This window comes from Chionomys nivalis, chromosome 15 (genome assembly GCF_950005125.1).
Source record: "Chionomys nivalis chromosome 15, mChiNiv1.1, whole genome shotgun sequence".
Lineage (NCBI taxonomy): Eukaryota > Metazoa > Chordata > Mammalia > Rodentia > Cricetidae > Chionomys > Chionomys nivalis.
This window is the reverse complement of record NC_080100.1, coordinates 21,675,774-21,698,110: the sequence shown is the minus strand read 5'-3', so window position 1 is coordinate 21,698,110 and position 22,337 is coordinate 21,675,774. Positions and strand designations below refer to the sequence as shown.

The 22,337-nt window shown below is 44.4% G+C and overlaps 1 protein-coding gene across 1 annotated transcript in view; it reads left to right on the top strand.

Annotated features, from left to right (window-relative positions):
* The first annotated feature begins 959 nt into the window (after positions 1 to 959).
* The window catches only part of Adamts12 (ADAM metallopeptidase with thrombospondin type 1 motif 12), a 229,743-nt gene continuing 208,365 nt past the window's right edge, over positions 960 to 22,337 (top strand). The window contains exons 1-2 of the mRNA XM_057789662.1: positions 960 to 1,267; positions 8,606 to 8,967. Of these exons, the coding sequence (XP_057645645.1) occupies positions 1,141 to 1,267; positions 8,606 to 8,967 (489 nt within the window). The 5' untranslated portion in view covers positions 960 to 1,140. The remainder of the gene's footprint in view (positions 1,268 to 8,605; positions 8,968 to 22,337) is intronic.

The following is a 22,337-nucleotide window of genomic DNA, read 5'->3' as shown; positions in this document are numbered from 1 at the left end:
CACACATTATACCACCACACGTACCCACAGACCGTATACTCCACACTACACCACACCACACACACACAGACACACACACATACACACACTGGGGAGCCTTTGTTGGTAAACTGCATAATCGCTCAAGGTCTGCTAGGGCTGCCTCCTCTTTCTGTGCATGGTTGTCTGCTGGTGCAGGTTATGAAGGAAGAGGGATGGGTTTTGGAAATGGAAAAGCAGGCACTGCCCTGAAGCCTCAGACCACCTCCCAGGAGTTTGCTCCAGTCACCCCATCCTGCAGATGAACAGAGTTGTCCAGGGTCAAGGTAGCAGATTTGCCTGGATCATTTCCTGTGTGACTTGGCAAAGAGAAAAATTGCCTATTAATTGTTAAGTGGAAAACTTAGCCTGTACTGGAAGAAAAATCCCATAGGGTTGGTAGTGGGTGGGAGTCTTGACAGAATGGGGTAAATTCAGGGTCTGGAAAGTGGGGTCCCCTCTGGCCCATAACTCATTATTTATGCATACATTCCACATTCTCTCTCTCCTCTCATCTCCTCTCCTCTCCTCTCCTCCCCTCCCCTCCCCTCCCCTCCCCTCCTCTTTCTCTCTCTTTCTCCCCCTCCCTCCCTCCCTCCCTCCCTCCCTCCCTCCCTCCCTCCCTCCCTCTCTCTGGGGGGTGTTTCCTAGGAGCCTCTGGCTGGCTCTTATTCTAGGGCCTTCCTGGCCAGCTGTCTGGGGTCTCCCCTATTTGGCCCGAGGGCCCAGGCTCTGAGCCTGGAGGGAGGAGCTTGAGGGAGGAGGGCGTCCCTAAGGAAGATGTGTGAGCTGGCTGAAGGCCGGGCGGGTGGGGAAAGCAGAGGGGTGGGGACCTGCGGTGGGCTGCGCCCCTTGGCTCTGACCCAGTCCACGCTCTGGCCTGCGGAAAGCAGAAGCTCCCAGCTCATTCACTGCCCTTCAGGAAAGGCAGAGAATAAAAACTCTCTGACCCCCTTCTGCTTCAAAAAAGCCCCTAGAGCTCGCGGGCAGCCTGCTGGCCGCTCCCTTCCCACGCCTGGACCATGCCCCGCTGCGTCCTCCGGCGCGGCCACAGGCGAGGACTCGCTATCTGCAGCTGAGAGCTAAAATTTTTTGACTTTTCTTCTCCCCAACAACTGAACCATGCCATGTGCTCAGAGGAGCTGGCTGGCAAAGCTCTCGATGGTGGCTCAGCTTCTTAACTTTGGGGCTTTTGGCCATGGGAGACAAGCTCTGCCAGGCCCGGTTCGCTTCCCAGACCCGAGGCAAGGTTAGTGGCTTTTCTTTATTTGCTTTTCAAGCTGATAGGACAGTGGAACTTGGTCTGTCCTCTACCCCTTCCCCTGCCAGGCAGAGCTGAACTCTGTCTAATGTCCCATCTAAGGAAAACTGGGCTGTAGATTCACTCTCCGACTTTCTTCTGACCTAGGACTTATGGATATTTGGATATTTCCCTACCCACTGAGGGGTGACAGACACCCTTGCTACGAAAGACCCGAGAGCAAGCGAGCTCCCCGACCAGACCCCCCCCCCACGCCCGACCCATCCCCTCTCCCACTTTCAGCTTCCCCCTTGCAGATTCTGACATGGAAATTTATTTTTATTAAAAAGATCCAGCTGGTCACAGGCAGTCATGGCAGTGTTTCCTCAATTTAAAACTCCGGATCTGGAAGGTAGAAATTTTATTCCGGTCCCCTGCTGAGCGAGCACACTTGGCTGTGTTTGGGTTTCCTGGAAAGATTTAGGGTTTTGTTTTTTTAAATGACACCTCTATTGGGGAAAAAATTATGTCCTGGGGCCTCGCGGTTCTCTGTCCTGCTTTGAAAGCTTTTCTCTTTCTAAATTTTGTGATCACTCTTAAGATAATTTGCAGATTATTGTTATTATTATTATTGTCGTTGCTGTTATTTTAAGCCTAATGCCCAGGGAAAAGTGGTGCTTTGCTTCTGTTTTTATTGAACTTAGAAGAGTTTGCTATCGAGAGAGGGCTTCTGCGGTGAGTTCTGCGGAACGGCAGGGAATTGGGGGGGGCGGGCAGTGTCCAAGCACAGAGATTGCCTGTAAGCCCCTCCTATTACTCAAGATGCTCTTCTGGAGTTCAGGTGCTACCATGCCTGGTTTACAAATGGGGAAACTGGAACTTGAAGACTTTATGAGCTTCGTAACAGTGGAACACGGTTTTGAAGCAGGTATCCTGACTTAAAGTCATGTAACCATGATGACGGCAATAGCAGGGATAACAGGCACACGCACGCACGCACGCACACACGCACGCATGCACGCACACGCGCACGCACTTGTCCGTGTTTAAGGAATTGCTAGCCAGTGTTTTCTGCCCACGTTGCAAAGTCAAATGCTGCTGGAGAATTCCTCTGTGGCGGCTTAGAGAGCGGCCAGATGCAAATCACTCCCTCCCTTTGCTTTACTTGGAAGCCGGAATGGGCAAACACTGGGGTTAGATGTCAATCAGCCCACACTTGCTTGTGTAAACCGTCCAGATACCATCTCAAGCCCCCAAGTTTAAAATAGCAGCTTTTGTTGTTCTTTGAAAACCAGGGCCTTTGTGAAAGGTCCCTGTTCTGGAGGAGCCCAAACACAGCCCGCCAAGGCATGCGGAGATGATTTTCTTCAAAGACATTCTCCTGGGTTAGCGGTCCAACTCTGCTTGTTTCGCATGTTAGTAAGGGAAAATTCATCTTGGTGTAGAGCAGACACTGCTGGGCCCGTCTTGTTCTCTGGCAAGTGGGATATGACTCTTTTGCTGGTGACCTTTGGGGTATGCTGAGAATATTTGATATTCGGAAGTAGCTCTAAAGTTCACTATGTGTATTAATGATGCAAATATATTTAGATTTTTAAGAATGCTTTCAGTTTTTAAGAGCGTTGATCTTTTCATCAGTCTTCATTAATGCACTGACAAGTAATTAATTCTTTGTGCTAAGAAGAAATTTCCTAGTGGATTTTTATTAGAACAGAGGGGGAGAGGGAGGAGAGCAAGAGAGAAGAGGAGAAAGAGGAGGGGAGAGGAGAGAGGGGAAGGGGAGGAGAGAGGAGAGCAATAAATAAGAGAAAAGGAGGGGAGGGGAAGGGAGGAGAGCAATAGAGGAGAGGAGAAAGAGGGAAGAGGAGAGGAGGTGAGAGCAGAGGGAAAGAGGAGGGGAGAGGAGAGAGAAATGGGGAGAAGAAAAGAGATGAGTGGAGAAAAGGGAGGAGAGATGAAGGGAGGGGAGGAGAGTAACATAGGAGGGCAAAAAGAGGAGAGGAGAGGAGGGGAAGGGAGAGGCAGGGAAGAGGAGAGAAAGGAGAAAAGAAGAGAAGAGAGAGAGGAGGGGTGAGAGCAAGAGAGGAGAGGAGTAAGGACAAGACATTCTAAAGCTTCCTGGGACTAGACCTATTTCTACTCTGACAGGATTTTTGAGTTGCACCCAAATTCCAAATATTCAAAGCTGCAAACTCAGAGATCATCCCACCCATCCTTATTTTTACAAACTGATTGTGTTTGCATGTAGGTATTGAACACTTATGAAATACTCTTTAGCCAGGGCGTTGAAGAGAGTCATGGAGCAGCTGGAAAGGGGTCTACACACTAGTTAACCTTGCTCGTTCTTTCTAGTTCTCAGGTTTGCACAGAATCACAGTTTAAGTTCTGGTTTGGGCTATAGTTGGGTCCCAGGGCACTTGCTTAGCGCCAGACCCTAAGTCGCATCTCCAGCATCACAAAGATGTAAATATATGAAGGTTTTGGTCCGCAGAAAAAGTATGGTGATGAATCTAATCCTTTCCAGGACAGATCTGGCTAATTCTGCAGAATCCCCTTCCTACATCAGGTAGTTGGTGAAAGGATGTGTTACACCTCTCCAGACTTTCTTGATTTACAACCAAATATCAAAAGAATAAGATTCCTGGCTTTGCATACAACATGCTTCCTCTCTTCTATATCCAGCATTGGTCTCTGGATTTAGTTTTCTCTGTATAGACGCTTCCTGACAAGTGATGTGGTCACTTACTAAAAGCCCATCAGCAGTTGCAAACACTGTTGTTGGAGATACCCACCACCACACTCAGCTTACACCACACCACATCTTAGTGCCCTGTTCTGCAGAGCCCGGTGGTCACTTTTGTGACTGTGTGGCTGAATGCCTTCTTCATCTCACTCCTGCTTCCCAGCATTGCAAGAGTAACACACCCAGCTTCTCTAACCCAAGAAAAGAGCAAAATGCAAAGTTAATTGCTGCTCTTGGGACATTATAAAGTGAGAAGACCAGAACTCAGGCCACCGTAGTTCCAAAGCCACCTATGCTGTCTACAAGGCACTGGTAACTTCTGCGTTCCATTTTGCACTTGGTGACTCTGTGACAGCGATGGGGCAAGTACTTTGTCTCATTTCACAGATAGGCTCTGGCTACACAGGCTCATAGAAGATCACGGGGGAAGTCTAATCTTTCATTTCTCTAATTGGAAACAAATCTATTAGAAGAAAATTATTCTAGCATTTTTTATTGTAGGAAGAGATTTCACAATTATGTCATTTTGTGGTATTTATAATAAATTATCTGGTCAGTAGATAATTATTATATGGTTAGGAAACAAAACCAAACTTTTTTTTTATTTTAAAAAGCCAATCAATTTTATTGACTTCTATAATAAAACAGTTGCACAGTGAGAACAACCTGTGGAAGATTATCATGGATAAACCTCTATGTTAGTAACAACTCTTTAAATAAAGAGTCTACGAAATTCAACTACTACTACTAGAAATAATTAATAACAAATATAGATGCTCCCTCTTTGGCAGAAGTCACACCAAAATTAGAGTTAGCCAGAAAAGGTGAGCATAGCCGCTGAGCAGAGTCAATGAACTGACTCATGGTTTAGTCCTGCAACCATAACATATAGATCTAACCCGAGCATGGGAACAGATCCTCAGTCTCTCATCCTCTGCTCTTCTTCTTAAGATGAAGGCCAATGATGGCCTGGTGTTTTGTCTTTTCAAACAAAAACCAACAGTTGCTCCTAGAACTTCTCATGAAGTTTCTTTTCTACAGGTTTCAAGTAATTAAAACCTGTGGTTTAGGTTTTCAAATATAGTTTCCATCCAGGCTGCTCATTTGTTTCCACAAATGCGGATGTAGCCTTTTGTATAGTTTTCCTGTCTCAGCCCCTTCTCCTTCTCCCAGGCTTAAAGATGCCAAGTGGACATTTGGTTGTCTGTAGTGGAATCTCCAGAGGCAGTCAGGACAGAACACAGAAGTGACTCTGAATTCAGCTTACACAGGTGTGACTCCAAACCTCTCTTTCTGTCTGAGATCAGAATAGAAGCCAAGAAAAATGCATTAGTTTATTTTCTGTTTCTACATGTGAGGCTGCTGACATATGCGGAAAAGAGTTTATCTAACTCTAGCAAAGTCACTTAAGGTTTCCAGAGAAACCAACAGGATGATCTTCAGGTCTCTTCCTCCCCAGTGTTAGGATTGGTAGGGGACACCCTCACCCCTGCGGTTTTACTCGATGATGGAGTCTTTTTTTTTATTATTCTTTTTTAATTAAAATTTCCACCTGCTCCCCGTTTCCCATTTCCCTCCCCTCCTCCCAAATATTGCCCCCTCCCCCCACTCCCCTCCCCCTATCCCCACTCCTCTTCTCCTCCCCCCACACCATTCCCCCTCCCTCTCGATACTGAAGAGCAGTCCAAATTCCCTGCCCTGCGGGAAGACAAAGGTCTTCTATCTAGGTCCAGGAAGGTGAGCGTCCAAACAGGCTAAGCTCCCACAAAGCCAGTTCATGTATTAGGATCGAAACCTAGTGCCATTGTCCTTGGCTTCTCATCAGCCTTCATTGTCCGCCATGCTCAGAGAGTCCAGTTTCAACCCTTGTTTATTCAGTCCCAGACCCGCTGGCCTTGGTCGGATCTTCACACACTTTACTGAGCTATCTCCCTAGTGCCCCTCCCCAAGAGAAATTCTCTCGAGAAAAGTGGTCAAAGTCTTTAGAGTAACCGTATCTGAACACTCACCCCGCAGAGTAAGACTTTTTTTTTTTTTTTTTTTTGCCCGTGTTGTTCCTCCGGTGCTCCAGCCTCTGTTGAAGTAACAATTAAGGTCAGGGAGGGAAGGCTGCAGAAGGAAACTATGTCTCCACTGCTGTAGCTGACTGCTCTGCTCTTAACTCGGGTCTGAGTGTGGAGGGGCAGGAAGTGCCCATCCTGGGGTTGGTCCAGACTTTTCTGGAGGAGTGAATGGGAAGTAAATGTGTGAGGGGCTAGTTGGTTATACTCCTCAGTTCACAGAACACCATTGTCTTCAGTTCATGGATAACTTTTGTTTTTTTAGTTATTGATGCTTTTTTTTGTCATAATTCCCCATGGAAACCCTTTCAAATGAGTTCCATATGTAGTATTTTGTTTGCATGTGTTTTGGAAAACTTTGTGTGTGTGTGTGTGTGTGTTTTCCAGTCTCAGCCAGTTTGGATTTTACCAGTTAAACATACCAGTAGCCCTGTTTGGATTTTTCTTGCTTCTTATTTTTTCATTAAACATTGCTTATTAGATTAGTATTAAATTCTTCTTATTAAACACTCTTTAAAAGATTTATCCCTATGTGGTTTGTGCATAAAAGTTGCAGTTATAACAGGCATGGATATTTTATGTTTAATAAGATTCTTTGTTAGTGCCTGAAAGTGGACACTGTCCTCTGCCCCATATTTCATTGAAGCCTGAGAAGAATGGGTCAAAAAAATTAGGATTGAAGGAATTTGCTTATGAGGAAAAGCACCTTCTTGTCTTCCCTTAAGTCCAGTTCCTTCAAAGACCATCATCATGAATTTTTACTGATTTATGACATATATATGACATACAGCCTGTGACTACATACAACCCATGACAACGTATAGCCTGTGATGACATACAGCCCATGACGACATACATCTTGTGACAACATAACTCCTATGATGACATACAGTCATGATGACATACAACGTATGAGAACATACAACCCAGGATGACATACAGCCCATGATGGCATACAGCCAATGATTATATACAGCCTGTAATGACATACAGCCTGTGATAACATACAACCCATGATGATATACAGCCAATGATGACATACATTCTGTGACAACATAAAGCCTATGAATGACATATAGTCACGATGACATACAGCCTGTAATGATACACAACCTATGAGAACATACAACCCAGGATGGCATACAGCCCATGATGGCATATAGCCCGTGATGACATACAGCCTGTGATGACATTCAGCCTGTGGTGATGACACACAGCCTGTGATGCTGAGATTCTGCCTCTGAAAGTATCAGGAATATGTAATATCGTACATAAAAGGCAGTGCGAAGTAAAGCCATTCTGGGAAGTACAAACATGAGCCCTCAGTAGAAAGAGCTAGAACTTCAGCTGTCTGGTGATGTTAGGAGAATGGAACCCTGGTTTTCTTCTGTCTTTTGAGGGGAGGTCTCACTGTTTAGTTCAGATTGGACTCAAATTCTTTATCTTCTATTTTAGCCTCTGCAGTGTCACTATGCCTAGTACTTTGAATTCCACCCTTTTATCTTAAAGCATAGATGAGATTCTGACACAATGCAAAGACTATAATTGTGAGAATTCTGTGAGCAATGTAGTGCATACTAGACAGTATTTGGTAGAATCTTCCCCCCCTTCTTTCCCCTTTCCCTCCCCTTCCTTTCTTTCCATGATTCCCTGGTTCCTATTTTCTTGCCCTCTCCATATCCTCTCTTTCTTATCCACCTTTTACAAAAGATCAAATTTGGGTGAGTCAAAATGAGTATTCTGGTGACTTGCAGGACCACCTGTTCCCATTAGAATCCCTGTACATCTTGGTACTTTATGTTCTTAACTAACAATGGATCTAATTAGTAACAAATTGTCCTTCTGGGTTTTAGAGTAAGTAAACCAAACCTCCAATGACTCAACAAAATGCATTTCCAGAACGGCAGTTTTCATCGTTTGAGCCAATGAAATAGATTCAAGGATGTGTCCTCATCATTTTTATTGGGTGTATTTCAAATCCTAAGTCCACTTAAGTACCCTGCTGCATCGTGGGTCACTCTGATGCTGTCATAGGTGTGAGGTTTTGTTGAGGTAAAAATGGACCATGTATGATGAGTTTGTCGTGTGGTTAGACTTTTTTCCCCTATAGTCTGATATAGAAAGAAATTCTTGAGGACTGAAGCACCATGCTGTAAACTGGAGATCTGTAGTTTATATTAGTGGATCCTAACCTGGCAATGTCCTCTTTGGCATACTGATCCTGCTTCTTTCCTTGCAGTATTCCTCATGAATTAAATCTCATCTTCAGTGTGATAGAATAGCTGGTACCCAGAGGTCTATTGTAGGTCAGCTTGGACGGACTGCTGAACACCATTGAAGACAGATGCTGTGCACATGTTAATTGCTCAGAGAGTTTCACGGGGACAGTGTTAATGTGGGGGAAACATTCTCTGAGCTTTAAGTCAGTGGTAGTTTTGCAATCAGCAGGCAACAGCAATCTCAGTCCCAAATGGGAGTGGGTTTGTCTTGCTTGTTGTACTCAGTTTGGATCTCTGAATTTTATTCTGTTTTCGTTTCCTACAGAACATTTTATCAAGGCCCTGCCAGAATACCATGTGGTGGGACCAGTTCAAGTCGACGCCAGCGGACATTTTCTGTCTTACGGATTGCATCATCCTGTCACCAGCGGCAGGAGAAAGAGAGCGGTGGGTAGCTCTGAGGACCAGGTGTACTATAGAATTTCACATGAAGAAAAGGATCTGTTTTTCAATTTGACAGTCAACAGGGAGTTTATGTCCAATGGCTACGTTGTGGAGAGGCGATACGGGAACCTTTCCCAGGTTACGATGGTGACTTCCTCAGGATCACCCTGCCATCTCAGGGGCACAGTTCTGCAGCAGGGCACCACAATCGGGACAGCAGCCCTCAGTGCCTGCCAAGGACTGGTAAGTATCCCCCCCCCCATTATGCCCCCTTTCTGCTCTATATCTTTGCTTGTAAACCCTATATTAACAGGTTCACAGGGGAATGGTCAAACGCCAATTGTGCCCTGTGGTCGGGGCAATCCTGACTTCCAAAGAAATTGAAAAAAAATATAGATACTAATTAAATTGCAATCGGTTTTGAGGAGCAAAGAATACGGATAGGAAGGATAGTGATTCCAAGAAGGCAGAGAGAGAACAGCTTGGAAGAAAGCTGGAAAAACTGCAGGGGAGTTTGAGTCTCTTTACTCCCTGGGGCAGCCCTAAGGGCCACCTGCTGATTGACTCTCTGTCTTGTCTTGAATTAGGAAACTCTGATTTGGACTGAGGAAGAATGTTGCCAATACTGACTGTGGCTGTTAGGTTGTAACAGTTGAGGATTTGCACTTGGTTCTCAGACTTCCTGGAGGACTGAACTGTCAGGAGATTTTGTTGGTCTTGTGTTTCTTTTGTTTCCTTTTCTTTTTCCATCTGTAAAACAGAGGCAATGAGAAAACAGGCTCAGAGAAGGGTTGAAAGCAATGTGGCCATCTGTTGTTTGAATAAAGTTTTACTGAAACACATTTGTATTCAGACATTTACATGGAACGTCCCAGCAGAACTGAGCAGCTCGGATGGAGTCTGCTTATGGCTCTGAAGGCTGGAAATGCTCTCAGGCTTCCATGGAAGTCCCCTGACTGTTGCTGTGATGTGTTCTAGGGATTAAGGGCATTAATCCACAGCTAAGCCTCAGGGGGTGTTTACTACATAACCATATTTAATGAAGGTCATCTCCGTCCCCTCTTCTTTTAACATTTCTAAAATGCATGGCCCTTGATGTGGCTTGTGTAAAGTCCCTCTCCCTCCCACCTTTCTTTTCTTTTCTTTTCTTTTCTTTTCTTTCTTTTCTTCTCTTCTCTTTTCTTTTCTCTCTTCTCTTCTCTTTTCTTTTTTCTTTTTCAGCGAACACATGAGGAAGCTTAGACGTGACTAGGTTTCTTGTACTGGTTAATGTCAGTGTACATTTCCACTACTATACACCGCCTCTCAAAGTGTAACAACATTTGTTTTTCAAAGTTTGCACCCATGTTTATGCATCGGTGAAGCTGTGGGTTACATAGTGGAATACTTGACTAGTGTCTTTGAAGCCCTGAATTCAGTCTATAACCGTAGTAGACAAATGCGAGAATGTAAAAGATTGATTCGTGCACCCTTTACTTCTAGCTGCCTCCACGGTGACAGCTCTCCAGCTACTGCATGGGGGAAACGGCTTAGGAGCTAGGCTGAGGTTTGCTGAGGTTCCCCTCAGTAGCCTGGCTGACTACCTGTGCTGGTGATCAGAACCTGGGCTGTCTGTAGATCCTCCTGCCCCTCCTCTACCCCCTCTTTCCCCCTCCTCTTGTTTTGGTGAGGATGATAAACCAGGTTCAGAGCAGAGAATGGCACACTGTGGTGACCTGCTATTTCCTGAAGCTTCTTCATAAAGGAAGATGTTTCAGAAACCTGAGGGTTACGGTTGCTCTGAGGTTTGCCAAACAAAGTCACTCGGACATCACCATTCTTGCAGAAAGCGTTTGTACTGTCTTTCCTCACTGTCCTTCCCTGAGAATTCCCAATCTGCATGGCTTCTCTATCTGCATGGTTTGGCCAAGCAACATGCCAACTAACCAATACACCACAGATGTGCTTGCTTGAAATGTATCACAAACCTGTTCTCTGGGACTCACGTTCATGGATGTCCCAGAAGCCTGGCCTGGAACATTTGTTCTGAGCTCTGGATCAGTATTAGGATCGCCCTAGAGGTCTTATGATCTGAATGAAAATGTCACAACACACCCCATTTCTTTGTGTGCTAACCAAATATTAATGAAATGTGTGTCCATTGCCTGGTATCTTATGTCTGAGGTGCAGAGATTTAATTGGTCTGAGAGTGGAGCCAGGCACCTGTCTTTCCTTAAACTTCCCAGGTGAGCAACCAATCAATGTTACCAGGAAGAGGGGTCTAATTAGCGACTGGCCAGCAACACAGCAGCTGTTCTCCCTGGGGATCCTAACAGGCAGCCGGGGGCAGGAAGTTCTCTTTTCAAGGAAAATTGCTTAGGAGCCTTACTTTTGCCTTAGGGATAGAATGCTAGGATCTCTTCACCTTCCAAGTGTTCAAGGAGCAGCGAATAAATACTACCACGCGGGCATTTTCAGAATCAGATTTCAGATTCATACTAAATACAGGAAGCCACAGGAGTAGTCAAGATAACAAAAATTTTAACTCTTAGAGCCAAATCATCTGGATAATTTTGTTAGAAATACTTCAATGGCATTGTGTGTGTGTGTGTTCTCACATATGATTTAGAAATTCCAGGTGACATAAAATGGTACCAGAAGCCAAATAAGTTTTTCAGTTTGGTAAGCTCATAGCTGACTGCTGTTAAGTTTGTTAGCTAATGTACCAAAATGGTCAATGCCCACTTAGAGTGGTCCTAGTCAGAAGTTGGTGGATGGACTTGCCTGTGACTTTGTTTGACCACATGCCTGGAATCTGACCTTTGGAACGTTCATGCTCTCTTTCACCCAGGCATGACCTAATCCCGAGAGCATTTTGGAGGAATGGCACACACACTTTCATGGTGTGCCAGTTAGTTTTCTTCAACTTGACACAAACTAAGGATCCAAAGGAAGGCAGAACCTCAATGACAGAATTGCTCCCATCAGACTGGCCTATGGGGATTTCTGTGAGGGCAGTTTTTTGATTGTTGATTACTGGGGGCCGGGCCCAGTTCACTGCTGGTGATGTCACCTCTGGATAGGAAGTCAGAGCAATCCTTTAAGCATTGTTTTACCATGGTCTCTGTGTCTGTTACTGAAGCATGCCTCTAGGATCCTGACTCCTGTCCTGGCTTCCCCTGATGACAGCCCGTGATGTGGGAAACCATATCTTCTCCAAGTTGATTTCCGTCATTGTTTTATCAGAAACTGAATGCAGGTACTGGAACATCTAATTCTCACTTCAGGGGCTTAGCAATCATGTATTCTTTGCTCAGGTGTGGCTTTTGTGGTCTTTTTCTTCTTCTTAAAGTTTTCTAATCTGCTCTGGAGCAGGGCTAAATTAGGGTTTCAAGGTGAAGATCTGTGGGAAATGGCTCCGACAAAGCTGTGGAACAGCTTTCTTCATTTAACACCCTCTCGCATAGCTCAGGTCCCCATCACCCTGGAAGCTCCTTCCTGACTGGGTAACCCCATCCTCGGCTGCGTAGTACATGTCTAGCATGTTCATCATCCCATCTCCCCAAAATGTTCATACATTTGAAATGGTGGAGTTTGTTTCGCTTGATAAGCCTCGTGGGTTTGTTCTCGTCTAAGCTGTTTGACAGAGACAGCGAAGCCTTCAATGAGTTATGTTCTGGTTGCAGCCTCAGAAAGAGTAAGAATCCCAGTGGGTATGGTCTGGGGTTTGCTGCTGGTAGGGGCCTCAAGGGATTGGTTCCAAGTGAGTCTGTTGTATTTCATTCATATTTATGCACTGGAGGGGTAGTGCAAATGTTAGACTCCGTACTCCCACCCCACACAGAGCCAGGCTTGTGATTTTATGGGTACTCTACTTCTACCAATACCTTTGTTTAGTCACCTTCCTTACTGGGTATCCTGGTCAGTAAACACTTTTTTTTCTTGGTCCCAGCCTTTCTTACACACTGTCTTTTTAAAATGAATGCTGTTCTTGGCTTGCAAACTCTTGCCTGGATTCCAGCCCTTGCTGAGGAGGAGATGATTGTGGGTCTTCTTAGGGCCACCCAGCCATGACTTTTGTTCAGTTCTGGCCTTCTGCTTTCTTTTCTCGTTAGGAACGCTGAGAGTTGCTTTCTCGTTTAGATTCAAATGTGTACTAAACTTGGAAGCCATTATTTTTTTTTTAAGTCAAAATTTTAATTTTGAGTTCATTGTGGATTCATATGTAGTTGCAAGAATCCAGAAAAAAAACGCCGTGGACCCTTTTTCCATTTTCCTCTAATGGCCATAGTCTTGCAAAATCACTGTATGATAACAGCCAGAATTTTGACATTGATGCAGTCAACATGTCAAGCATGCCCATCATATGAATTCCCTCAGTCCCTTGTAGCTGCAACCATTTTTCCTGCCTTATTAAGTCGGTCCCCTTAGCCCTCCTCCTCCCAACCCTCCCGTGTGCCCTTTTATGTTTACATTAAGTCCAGTATCCCCTCCAATTCCTTTTAGTGTGATATATGATACTTAAGCAGAGATTCCTTCCTCTTCCTTCTCTCTCCCTTCCTGTCCACCTCTCCTCCTTTTTCTTCCCCCTTTCCTCTCCCCCAGTCTTTCCCTTCCCCCACCACCTAACTCTTCCCTTCTTTATTTGCTTAATTTCTCCAGAGCCATTTATTGAAAGTCTGTATTTCCTCTCTTAAATTGCTTTCATGCTTTTATAAAAATGCCCCGGTCAAGTTTTTGAATCTAGTTCTAAGTTTCGGTTCAGCTCTAATAGCCTACACCTTTCATTACCCCGGCTGTGTAATTAGCTTTGAAGTCAGTAGACTGATCGCTCCGCTTTAGTCTCCTTTCTCTGAACTGTTTTAGCAATTCTAGTTCTCCCGACTTCCCATAGAAATTTTTAAATAATCTTGTCAACCAAAACTTGATGAAATCTTGATAGGAATTATTCTGAACCTATATATGAAATTATCTTGGGGAGAAATTATATCCAGGCTGTGTTGACTTTTTCTGGAATTGAATGGTATTTTCAAACCTATTAAGATTATCCATTTTTTCTAGCAGCTTTGTGTAGTTTTCGACATTTTAGTCATAGTTATGTATTTAGTTTATTTATTTATTTATTTATTTTTGGATTTTTCGAGACAGGGTTTCTCCGTACCTTTTGGTTCCTGTCCCGGAACTAGCTCTTGTAGACCAGGTTGGCCTCGAACTCACAGAGATCTGCCTGCCTCTGCCTCCCGAGTGCTGGGATTAAAGGCGTGCGCCACCACCGCCCAGCTTTAGTTTATATAGTAATTGTATGTAATAGAGCAGGGCATCATATTCTTGTGATCTCTGAGTGCCCGGAGGGGGTTCTTGTATACCAAGGGATGACTGATGTGTTACCCATGTTTGGGCATTTGGGTTGTCTCTTTATAGTGAATGTTCTGAATTGTGATTTCAATTCCTCAGTTACATACTCAGGTACAGGACTGGTGAATCACAGAGTAATTATACTTCAGTTTTTGAAAAATCTCCATACCATTCTCATGGCGACTGTTCAAAGTTACACTCCCATCAGCAGATTAACCAGGTACAAGGCTACTTTTTCCACATACTCACCACCACTTGGTGTCATCCTCCCAGCATGGTAGGGAATAGAGGACCAAAGATTGCAGAGTCTTTGGTTCAACTAGAAAATCTAGAAAGATTTCATGGACAGACAGAAGTAGAAGTCCTCGAGCCTCTGCGGATCAAACATATAAGAGAGAGAGGGAGGAGAAAACAACTCACTCAGTGTATTACCTCAGAGACTTCAAGTGGTAGCATTGAAACCCGACGTTCCTTTCGGGCATCGATCTGCATAGTAATGTTATTTGATTATTTATGTACAGCACTAAAATCACAGGCAACAAAAGAGCTACCAAGACTATAAAACCAAAAGGTTCCAACAAAAGAAAAAGACCAGCAGATTACAAAAGATATATATATATATTCATATTCATTATATATAAATATTCATATTCATTATATATAATATTCATATTCATTATATAAATAAATATTCAGTACTCTGGTTCATTCATTGGCTTATGAACAGTAGTTGGGTGTCTTTATCCAGATTATTGGCACACTACACTAAGTCTGCTTTTGAAAAGTTTCTAATGAGCTTTGTCTTGCTAGTGGGCTCTCCTTTGTTCTCGTCAAACAGGAGATCTCTCTGCTCCAATCACAGTTAATTATTGTTTATTGAAATAATTTTCCCTTTGTTTAAAAGTGCTGGCTCCTCATTATTTGTCTCCAGTTGTGTCTGTGTACTTTGCTTCTTTCCGTACACTTTGCTGAAGAAGCGCCCTCTCTGTTCCTCTGTTATTACTATTTTCTAGTCTTATATGCTCAGATGACCTCCATCTGTCATCCACATATGCATCATATTTATATATTTATCTATTTCTATATGAATGTATGCATAGTTTTGAAGTCTAGCATGCAACCCTGTTACCTCCTTGGAACTTCAACTGTTAATTTCCCTTGGTGCATAGAAGCCTTATAGGGACCCCAAACCCCACACACTCTTAGCTCCAGTTGATCTCCTCTCCTCCAGTTTTCTCATTCCTATGCTTGTCACCTCCACTCTTCAGTGGCCCAGCATCAAGCCCCCTGGGATATCTTATCACTAACATCTCTCTTTCTCTCATACTCCGCATCTGTTCTTGTCAGCGGATCCCATTGGCTATCTTTAAAATATGTTCAGAATCTGCATTCCTGTCACCAGTGTGGCTAACACATCAGGCCATTTCTTCTCAGCGGGGACAGTTTGACTCTCCAGGGTATGTTTGGGAATATCTGGAGAACTTTTTTGATTGCTGTGACTGGGGAGGAGGGAATGGTTTCTGCCATCTGGTGAGAAGAGGCCAAGTGTGATGCTTTCACACTAGGAAACCGGTGGTCCAAGATCTCAGTAATCTTGAGGCTGAGAAACCCTGCCTTGTCCTCATCGCCTTCTGCCATCTGGACGCTGTTTTGACCTTCCCAGTAGTTCCCCCACCTCTTCTCCTAATTCCTCGAAGCCATTGCTCATGGCGGCCAGCCTGGTCTTCATGTCTGCATACAGTAACACTCGTCTGTTAAAGTCCGCTGCTCGCTTTACATCAAAGAGGAGTGAAAGCTGAGTCTTTTGTTCGGGTTTCCAGGGTGTTCTCTAGCTTGGCACTGCCCACCGCTAGCTTTCTGTCCAATATACTCTCCTTCAGAACTATGCCTTTTCTCTGCTTCTCAAATGACTAGTCTCGTGACCTTTGGGTCTGCTCTTCTTTCTACCTAGAGCCCCCGCCACTCCCAAGCTCTGATTTCTATTTGGTTTATTTCCTTATCTTTAGATCTTTAGCTTAAAGCCTTTTTTTCTAACCCAAACTACAGAGGACTCTCCAGTATTCAAGCACACTGCTTATTCCATTTTTTCTATTCACTCTTTCTTTCTTACAAATTTGTCATTTTTACTTATTTATTTATTTACTTCATGTGTGTACATGTGTTTGTACTTGTGTGTGTGTGTGTATGTACATGGTGTTCTTAATGTCAGAGGAGAACTCTCAGAAATCCATTCTCTCCTACCTCTTTTTTGATCTAAACATTAAACCCAGAATATCATGAGTAAGACTATATCCATCAAGTCATCTCCCTGGCCCTAAAAACCCTTATGGAACCTGATATTTTATTTCATTCTACTTCACTTTTTCCTTTACCTTGTCTTGTTCACATTATGTTCCATGATAGATGTTCTGTAATTTATGGTTAGATGGATTAGCCTTTCTATGACAGACCTTCCCTGGCGTTGTTTCCAAATCAGATCACAGTACCTGCCTATGTAAATAGTGGCTTGGTGTCCACAGTTCACTCTCATAGTGCAGACTAGTCCCTGAGCCACATCTGGTAGCCATGGTAGCATCAGGCTGTTGCAGCTGCTCTCTGGTCTTAGTTCATGGCTCTAAGAGCACCGTGCATCCAGTCTACCATCGTGTTGGCCTTGATGACTTCAGGAAAGAATACTTAGTACCTTTGCAGTTCTGAGATCAGTCCAACCCTTACCTGCAAAGAGCCTCAGAGTCTTAACTACAAACTTCAGAAAGAATTTTAAAGAGGTTTTCACATAAACAGAAGGAAAATACAACACATACACCGCACACTCATCCTGCCTGTGCTGAGCTTTCAGGCTGTGCTTTGAGTCTAGCTCTGAGAGGGTTGCTGGCCAGATCTCTCCCTGTTAAAGGATGCATGCAGCGCACGTTTCTCTCTTGTGTCCTAAACCCAACCATGAAGCCTTTGAGAATGGAGGAAATATCAGTTTGTCTCCCATCTATTGACGTCAGGCCATCTTTGCTTTTAGTTCTTTCTGGTGTTATGTTTTTTCCCAAGGGACCTTTGCTTCAAGGGAACCCCCAAGATCAGGCTCCGGGTCTCGCTATGCAATGTGGACAATGTGTACCTGCAGAGATGCTTCCTCAGAGAGTAGAGGGGGCTGAACCCTAGCTCTAGGTCAGCTAACTGACACAAGCCATGCCTGCGCTTGAAATCAAGTTCTGCCTCTAATCAAACACCTTTGATTAAAGTGATTGTCATCCTAGATGTGGGGCTTTATAAAGTTCACTTGCTTGGAGGGGAATCTTTAAATTGTCCTCTACCTGTCCCCCACCCCCAATGCCTTCTTGTCAAATGAATCCTTACTGTCACACCCCCTGAGCCCTTTTGTCTACAGTGTTTGTCCCAGCTTTGTGGATCTGGGGTGATAATCACCTGATGACATAATAGTCCATTGTTATCATGTTGTCCAAAGCCTGAGTCATTCACTTTTAAATACCAGTGTGAGGAGGAAGAGGAGATGCGTATGTAGTGTGTGTGTGTGTATGTATGTGTGTGTGCATGCATGTGCGTGCATGTACATTAATCAAATAGACCTTTCCCCGTGTGCTGACAAAAAGTCCTCACCAGGTTGTCCTCCCAATAGCTCAATTACTTTGAGGTAAAGAGGAAGTCTGTTTATTTCCTGAAGTGTCGAGCTCTTTATTTCCTAGCCTTCTTAAATAACGACTTGGAGCAGTTACATAAAGGATCCCATTGTGTGAGCTTCTGGAGCAAAGTCCTTTGTGGATCGTCCCAAGCTTCTGAGGCAGTGACACATTCCTGCTGAAATACGTGCTCGAGAGTCACTTAGGAAAATAGCCCTTGTCTCCTGGTCTGCCAAGTCCATCTGAGATAAAGAAAGACTTCTGTTTTTGTCATGGAAACAAATGAAATGTGTGCTCTGAAAAGAAATGTAGCCCCCCTTTCCCTGTGACACCAGAGGCCCTGGAGCTGTGGAACAGTCTAGCAGGTTCTAATGGACAAGCTTTCAATTAGGGAGGCTATGCTGTTACATTTTGAACGCCTTAAACTTGTTAGATTCTAATTTCCCAGACAGCAAGGATTAAGTATTCTCTTGCTGTGCTCGTGATACGAGCGAGGATTAGTGGCATTTAAATGTGTCCTGTGATAGATGGCGTCGCTAGGGGAGGTATGTTTCAGGCTGCGAACAACCTCAGAGGCGGTCCAGTACCGGGCCAGTTGGAAAGCCCTGCTGGTTCCTTTACCACACACAGAAAGAATGCAACTGTTTCTGAGCTCTTACTCTGGAACTCCAGATGAAGTCTGCTGTTGTAGCTGAGAAATCCAACCCACTGGCCAGCTATGTGGGAAAACTCGCCTGCCCCTCGGGCTTCCTGCCTGCTTCCCAATCACGAATGTGGGGCTCATTTGTAGGAAGGACTCATCTGCATGGCGGTTGGTTGCCTGAGATCAGGGGTCATTCTTCCTTTCCAGGGGAAGGAAAACAAATGCTCTGTTTATCCCCTGCCTCTGTTTCAAGATGAGGAATTTCCCCTGACTTCTGACCTTTGGGGTGGCCTGTTCAAACCCACACTGACTCAGACATGAGACATTGGAGGGAACCTCTGACTGGTAGATAGACCTCTCGTCTCTGTGCATGCTTAACGGGGGGGGGCAGGCTCTTAAACACAGTAGGCCCCCACTTCCCTTTTGTCATTTTAATACCTTTCTTTAGGTTTTTCTTTTTTATTTAAAAGTTCTTTTTTTTTTCAATTTGCATGCCACCAACCACAATTTCTCCTCCTTCACCCCTTCTCCTGCCCTCTCTCCCAACCTTCCTTCCATCACCCCCCCCCATCATTTCTCAGAAAGAATAAGGCCTTCCAGGGGGAGTCAACAAAGTCTGCCATATCAAATTGATTGTTTCAATCTGATAGTTTCCCATAATGATGGATTGGAAGTGGCACGGAGAGACCCACAATACCTGTACTTGGAGATGCAGCGTTATTTTATCCACTGCCTGGGTCCTGGGGTCAGGAGCCCTCCCCGAACGGTATACTTTGCTGTGACCTGAGATGAACAGTCTAAGGAGGAATAGAAATTTCAATCTCTGATCATTTTTGTTGTTTTGGGCCTCTGGCTAAGCAGAATATCATGGTGGGGGAAAAAATTACTTATGCTATGCTAACTAACTGGGAAGCAGAGAGAGGAAGGGATATTTTCAAAAAGCTTCTGGGAGTATGATACTGGTAACCTAGCTTCCTCCACAAGGCTCTGTTTTCTAAATGTGCCTCCAGTGTGCCATTGCCCGAAAATCAAGCCTATTATTCTGGAAATGAAATGCACCCTCCCAGGAACACCTACCTCAGCAGGGGACTAGATCTTCAGCACATGGGCCTGTGGGAGGTATCAGACTAAGAGGGTCAGCACCTCAGCAGGGGACCAGATCTTCAGCACATGGGCTTGTGGGAGGTTTCGGACCATGAGGATCAGCACCTCGTTCATGGATGAATTCATTGACGGTTCCATACATGAGTGGGCTCTTAGAAGGTGGGGCCTAACTTCCTGGCCAGCGTGAACAGAGAAAGCTCTTCCACTTCGTGTTTCTACCACCTAGTCTACTTTGCCTCAGACCCAAAGCTGGCCTTGAACTGAAAGAGTAGCTAAAATGACAAGTCCTTCCTTTAAATGGATTGTCTCAGGTGTTTTTGTTGGGGTGAATGGACAGCAAAGGCTTTAGCACTTGAGTCTTCAAGAGAGATTTAAAATGCAAACCATAACAGAAGAATCTCAGTGATTTAGCGAGATTCAGATAAAGATCCAAGGGGCTGAGGAGACAGCTCAACTGATAAAGAACTTGCCGTGCAGGCAGGAGGACTGGAGTTTGGATCCCCGGCACCCATGTAGAATATGGATATGGGGTAGTATACCCTTTAATCGTGGCGCTGGGGAGGTAGAGACATAATGATCACGGGTCTTGATGGCAAGAGATGCTACCTGAATTGGAAAGCCACAGGCTCAATGAAAGACATAGTCCCCCCCAAAATAAGTTAGAGAGTAAACCATGAAGATACGCAGCATTGATCTCTGACTTCTATATGCATGTGCATGCGTTTGTACACACATGTGCACATGCACAGGAACACGATGAGCTCATGTGTGATATATATTCAGACTGAGAAGACCTATGGGACCTTGTACACCAAAATAGGAGTGGTTATAGTGACCAAATATATCTCATCACAGTCCTTTTCTGCTCACCATGCCGTTTTGTTATGTGCACAAACTTGAACAGAACAGCTGCTGGCCCTTCTTAGATTCTTTTATTCTCAACTATCTGGTGGGTGTGCCAAGCTATGATGCTGTTTTTGGTGTCTTCATCTAACTGTTAAGAAGAGACAGGCTTTCTGGGGCACACAATGACAGTTGGCACTGTTTCCATTTTCGTTCCCACCCCCACGGATGGTCTTGATGTTAAACTTGGGTTGAGGATGGGGAGATGCTGGTGCTGCAAATACCATCTTAAGAGTGCAAGTGTGGGGCTGTCCAAGGTGATAATCAAAGTCTGGGTATAATAGGGGTGACAAACCGAGAGTCAGACTTCCTTTTAGACAGACTCCCCTTGTAGACTGGACTACCAATCACAGCACAGCTGACAGGCACTGAGGGCCACGGTCACGCGCTCTGCTCCTGAGTGTGGCTGTCTCACGTCACTTTAGCTATATCCCTCACTAAATGGGTGGAGGATCAAGGGAAGGCAAGACTCTGTCTCCCTTTCCATGTCTCCATAAATCACGTGTTATTTCCACAGCTGTCTTGTCTGTCTTCTCTCAGTTAGCTTGTCTGGTTATTTTCTTTTAAGACTTTTCAGAAAGGCACAAAAAATTCCTGTGAAATAGCACAGAATAAGGCATGATTTTATCTGACTTTTCTGAATGGTATGTATTGCTGGGCTTTGTCATTTTCCATCCTTAGATATTCCAAGCATTTAATTAATATATTAACAGTTCCGGCCAGACTTAGTTCTCTCAGCTATCAGATTGTATATTCCCGTTTTTACATTCCTTCATAATTCTGTAGCTATATTGGCCAAGAAAACAATATTTTGAGAAACAATGTTATCAGTGATGAAAGGATTTAATACTGAATGGTCCCACTTAACAGTATTCATCATCTCTTCCTGGGTCATGAGGCATCCCTGTCTTTCTTCTAAGTAATCGCTCTTCCTTTCCTTTCTCCTAGAATGCTCTTTCAATTTGACTCTTCACTTGGCGTTTCCTCTTCTGAGCCCCCACTCCCACCATGATGTATCTTCTAGTCTTTAAGGACAGGATCACCCCTCTCTCCAGTTGTGATTTTCCTAGCTTTCTAGTTTCTTGTTCTCTTGCTTTCCTTTGCTTTAATTTTTACCCCTTTTCCTTCATCTTAAAGATTTGTAAAAGAAGCATAGGTGGTTGAGAGGTTACAAGAAATCTTAGAACTAGTCAGTCATTTCTCATTTTTTCCCTCCAGCCTCTGCATAGCTCGATTAGAAGGGGGTCATTTAAGGCAGACTGTCCACTCTAGCTGCGACTCAGTACAAGTCTTTCTCATGACTGTGGACACAGTGGTTATTTCCCATTGAGCTGCTTCTGTGATGTGTACTGGGAGCAGAGGGAGGGCTAAACTGGTCTAGACAAAGCCTACAGGAAGAGCTTTGCCTCGCTCTATGACACATCTATTTGTAATTGTTTTGGAGCAAAGTGTTCATCTGAACTTGAGGGATGGACAAAGGCGGAGGGGGAATGGGCAATGGTCCAGCTTCCTTTCTGGGATATTATCTCCTCTGTCTCTCATCTCCCTCCCTCTGTCCCTTCCTCTCTCCCTCCCTCCCTTCCTCCCTCCCTCCCTCCCTCCCTCCCTCCCTCCCTCCCTCCCTCCCTCCCTCTCTCCCTCCCTCCCCCCTCCCTCCCTCCCTTTCTCTGTAGACAGTCTTTTCTGTTTGAAAGGCTGTCATGACTGAATGATTGTAGCCTTGGTGGGGAAAACTTGAGATGTGTTGGTTCACGTTTGCATGTTTTCTCTGGCAAGGATTTTCTCTATTTTAAGTTAATTCTATTCATTAAATTGTTTTAATAAAAAATTCAATTTTAAAAGTAAACTTTTGTTCGTTATTTCTATATTGGCTTGCTGTGGTTTAGGTTTAGGATACAAATCCCTGGCTATTTTGCAATTTTCTTGGAATTGTGAATGTTCCCAGCTAGATGAGAGTTCTGAAGGAAATGTCTGAACACTCACGGTTCCAGCAGCCG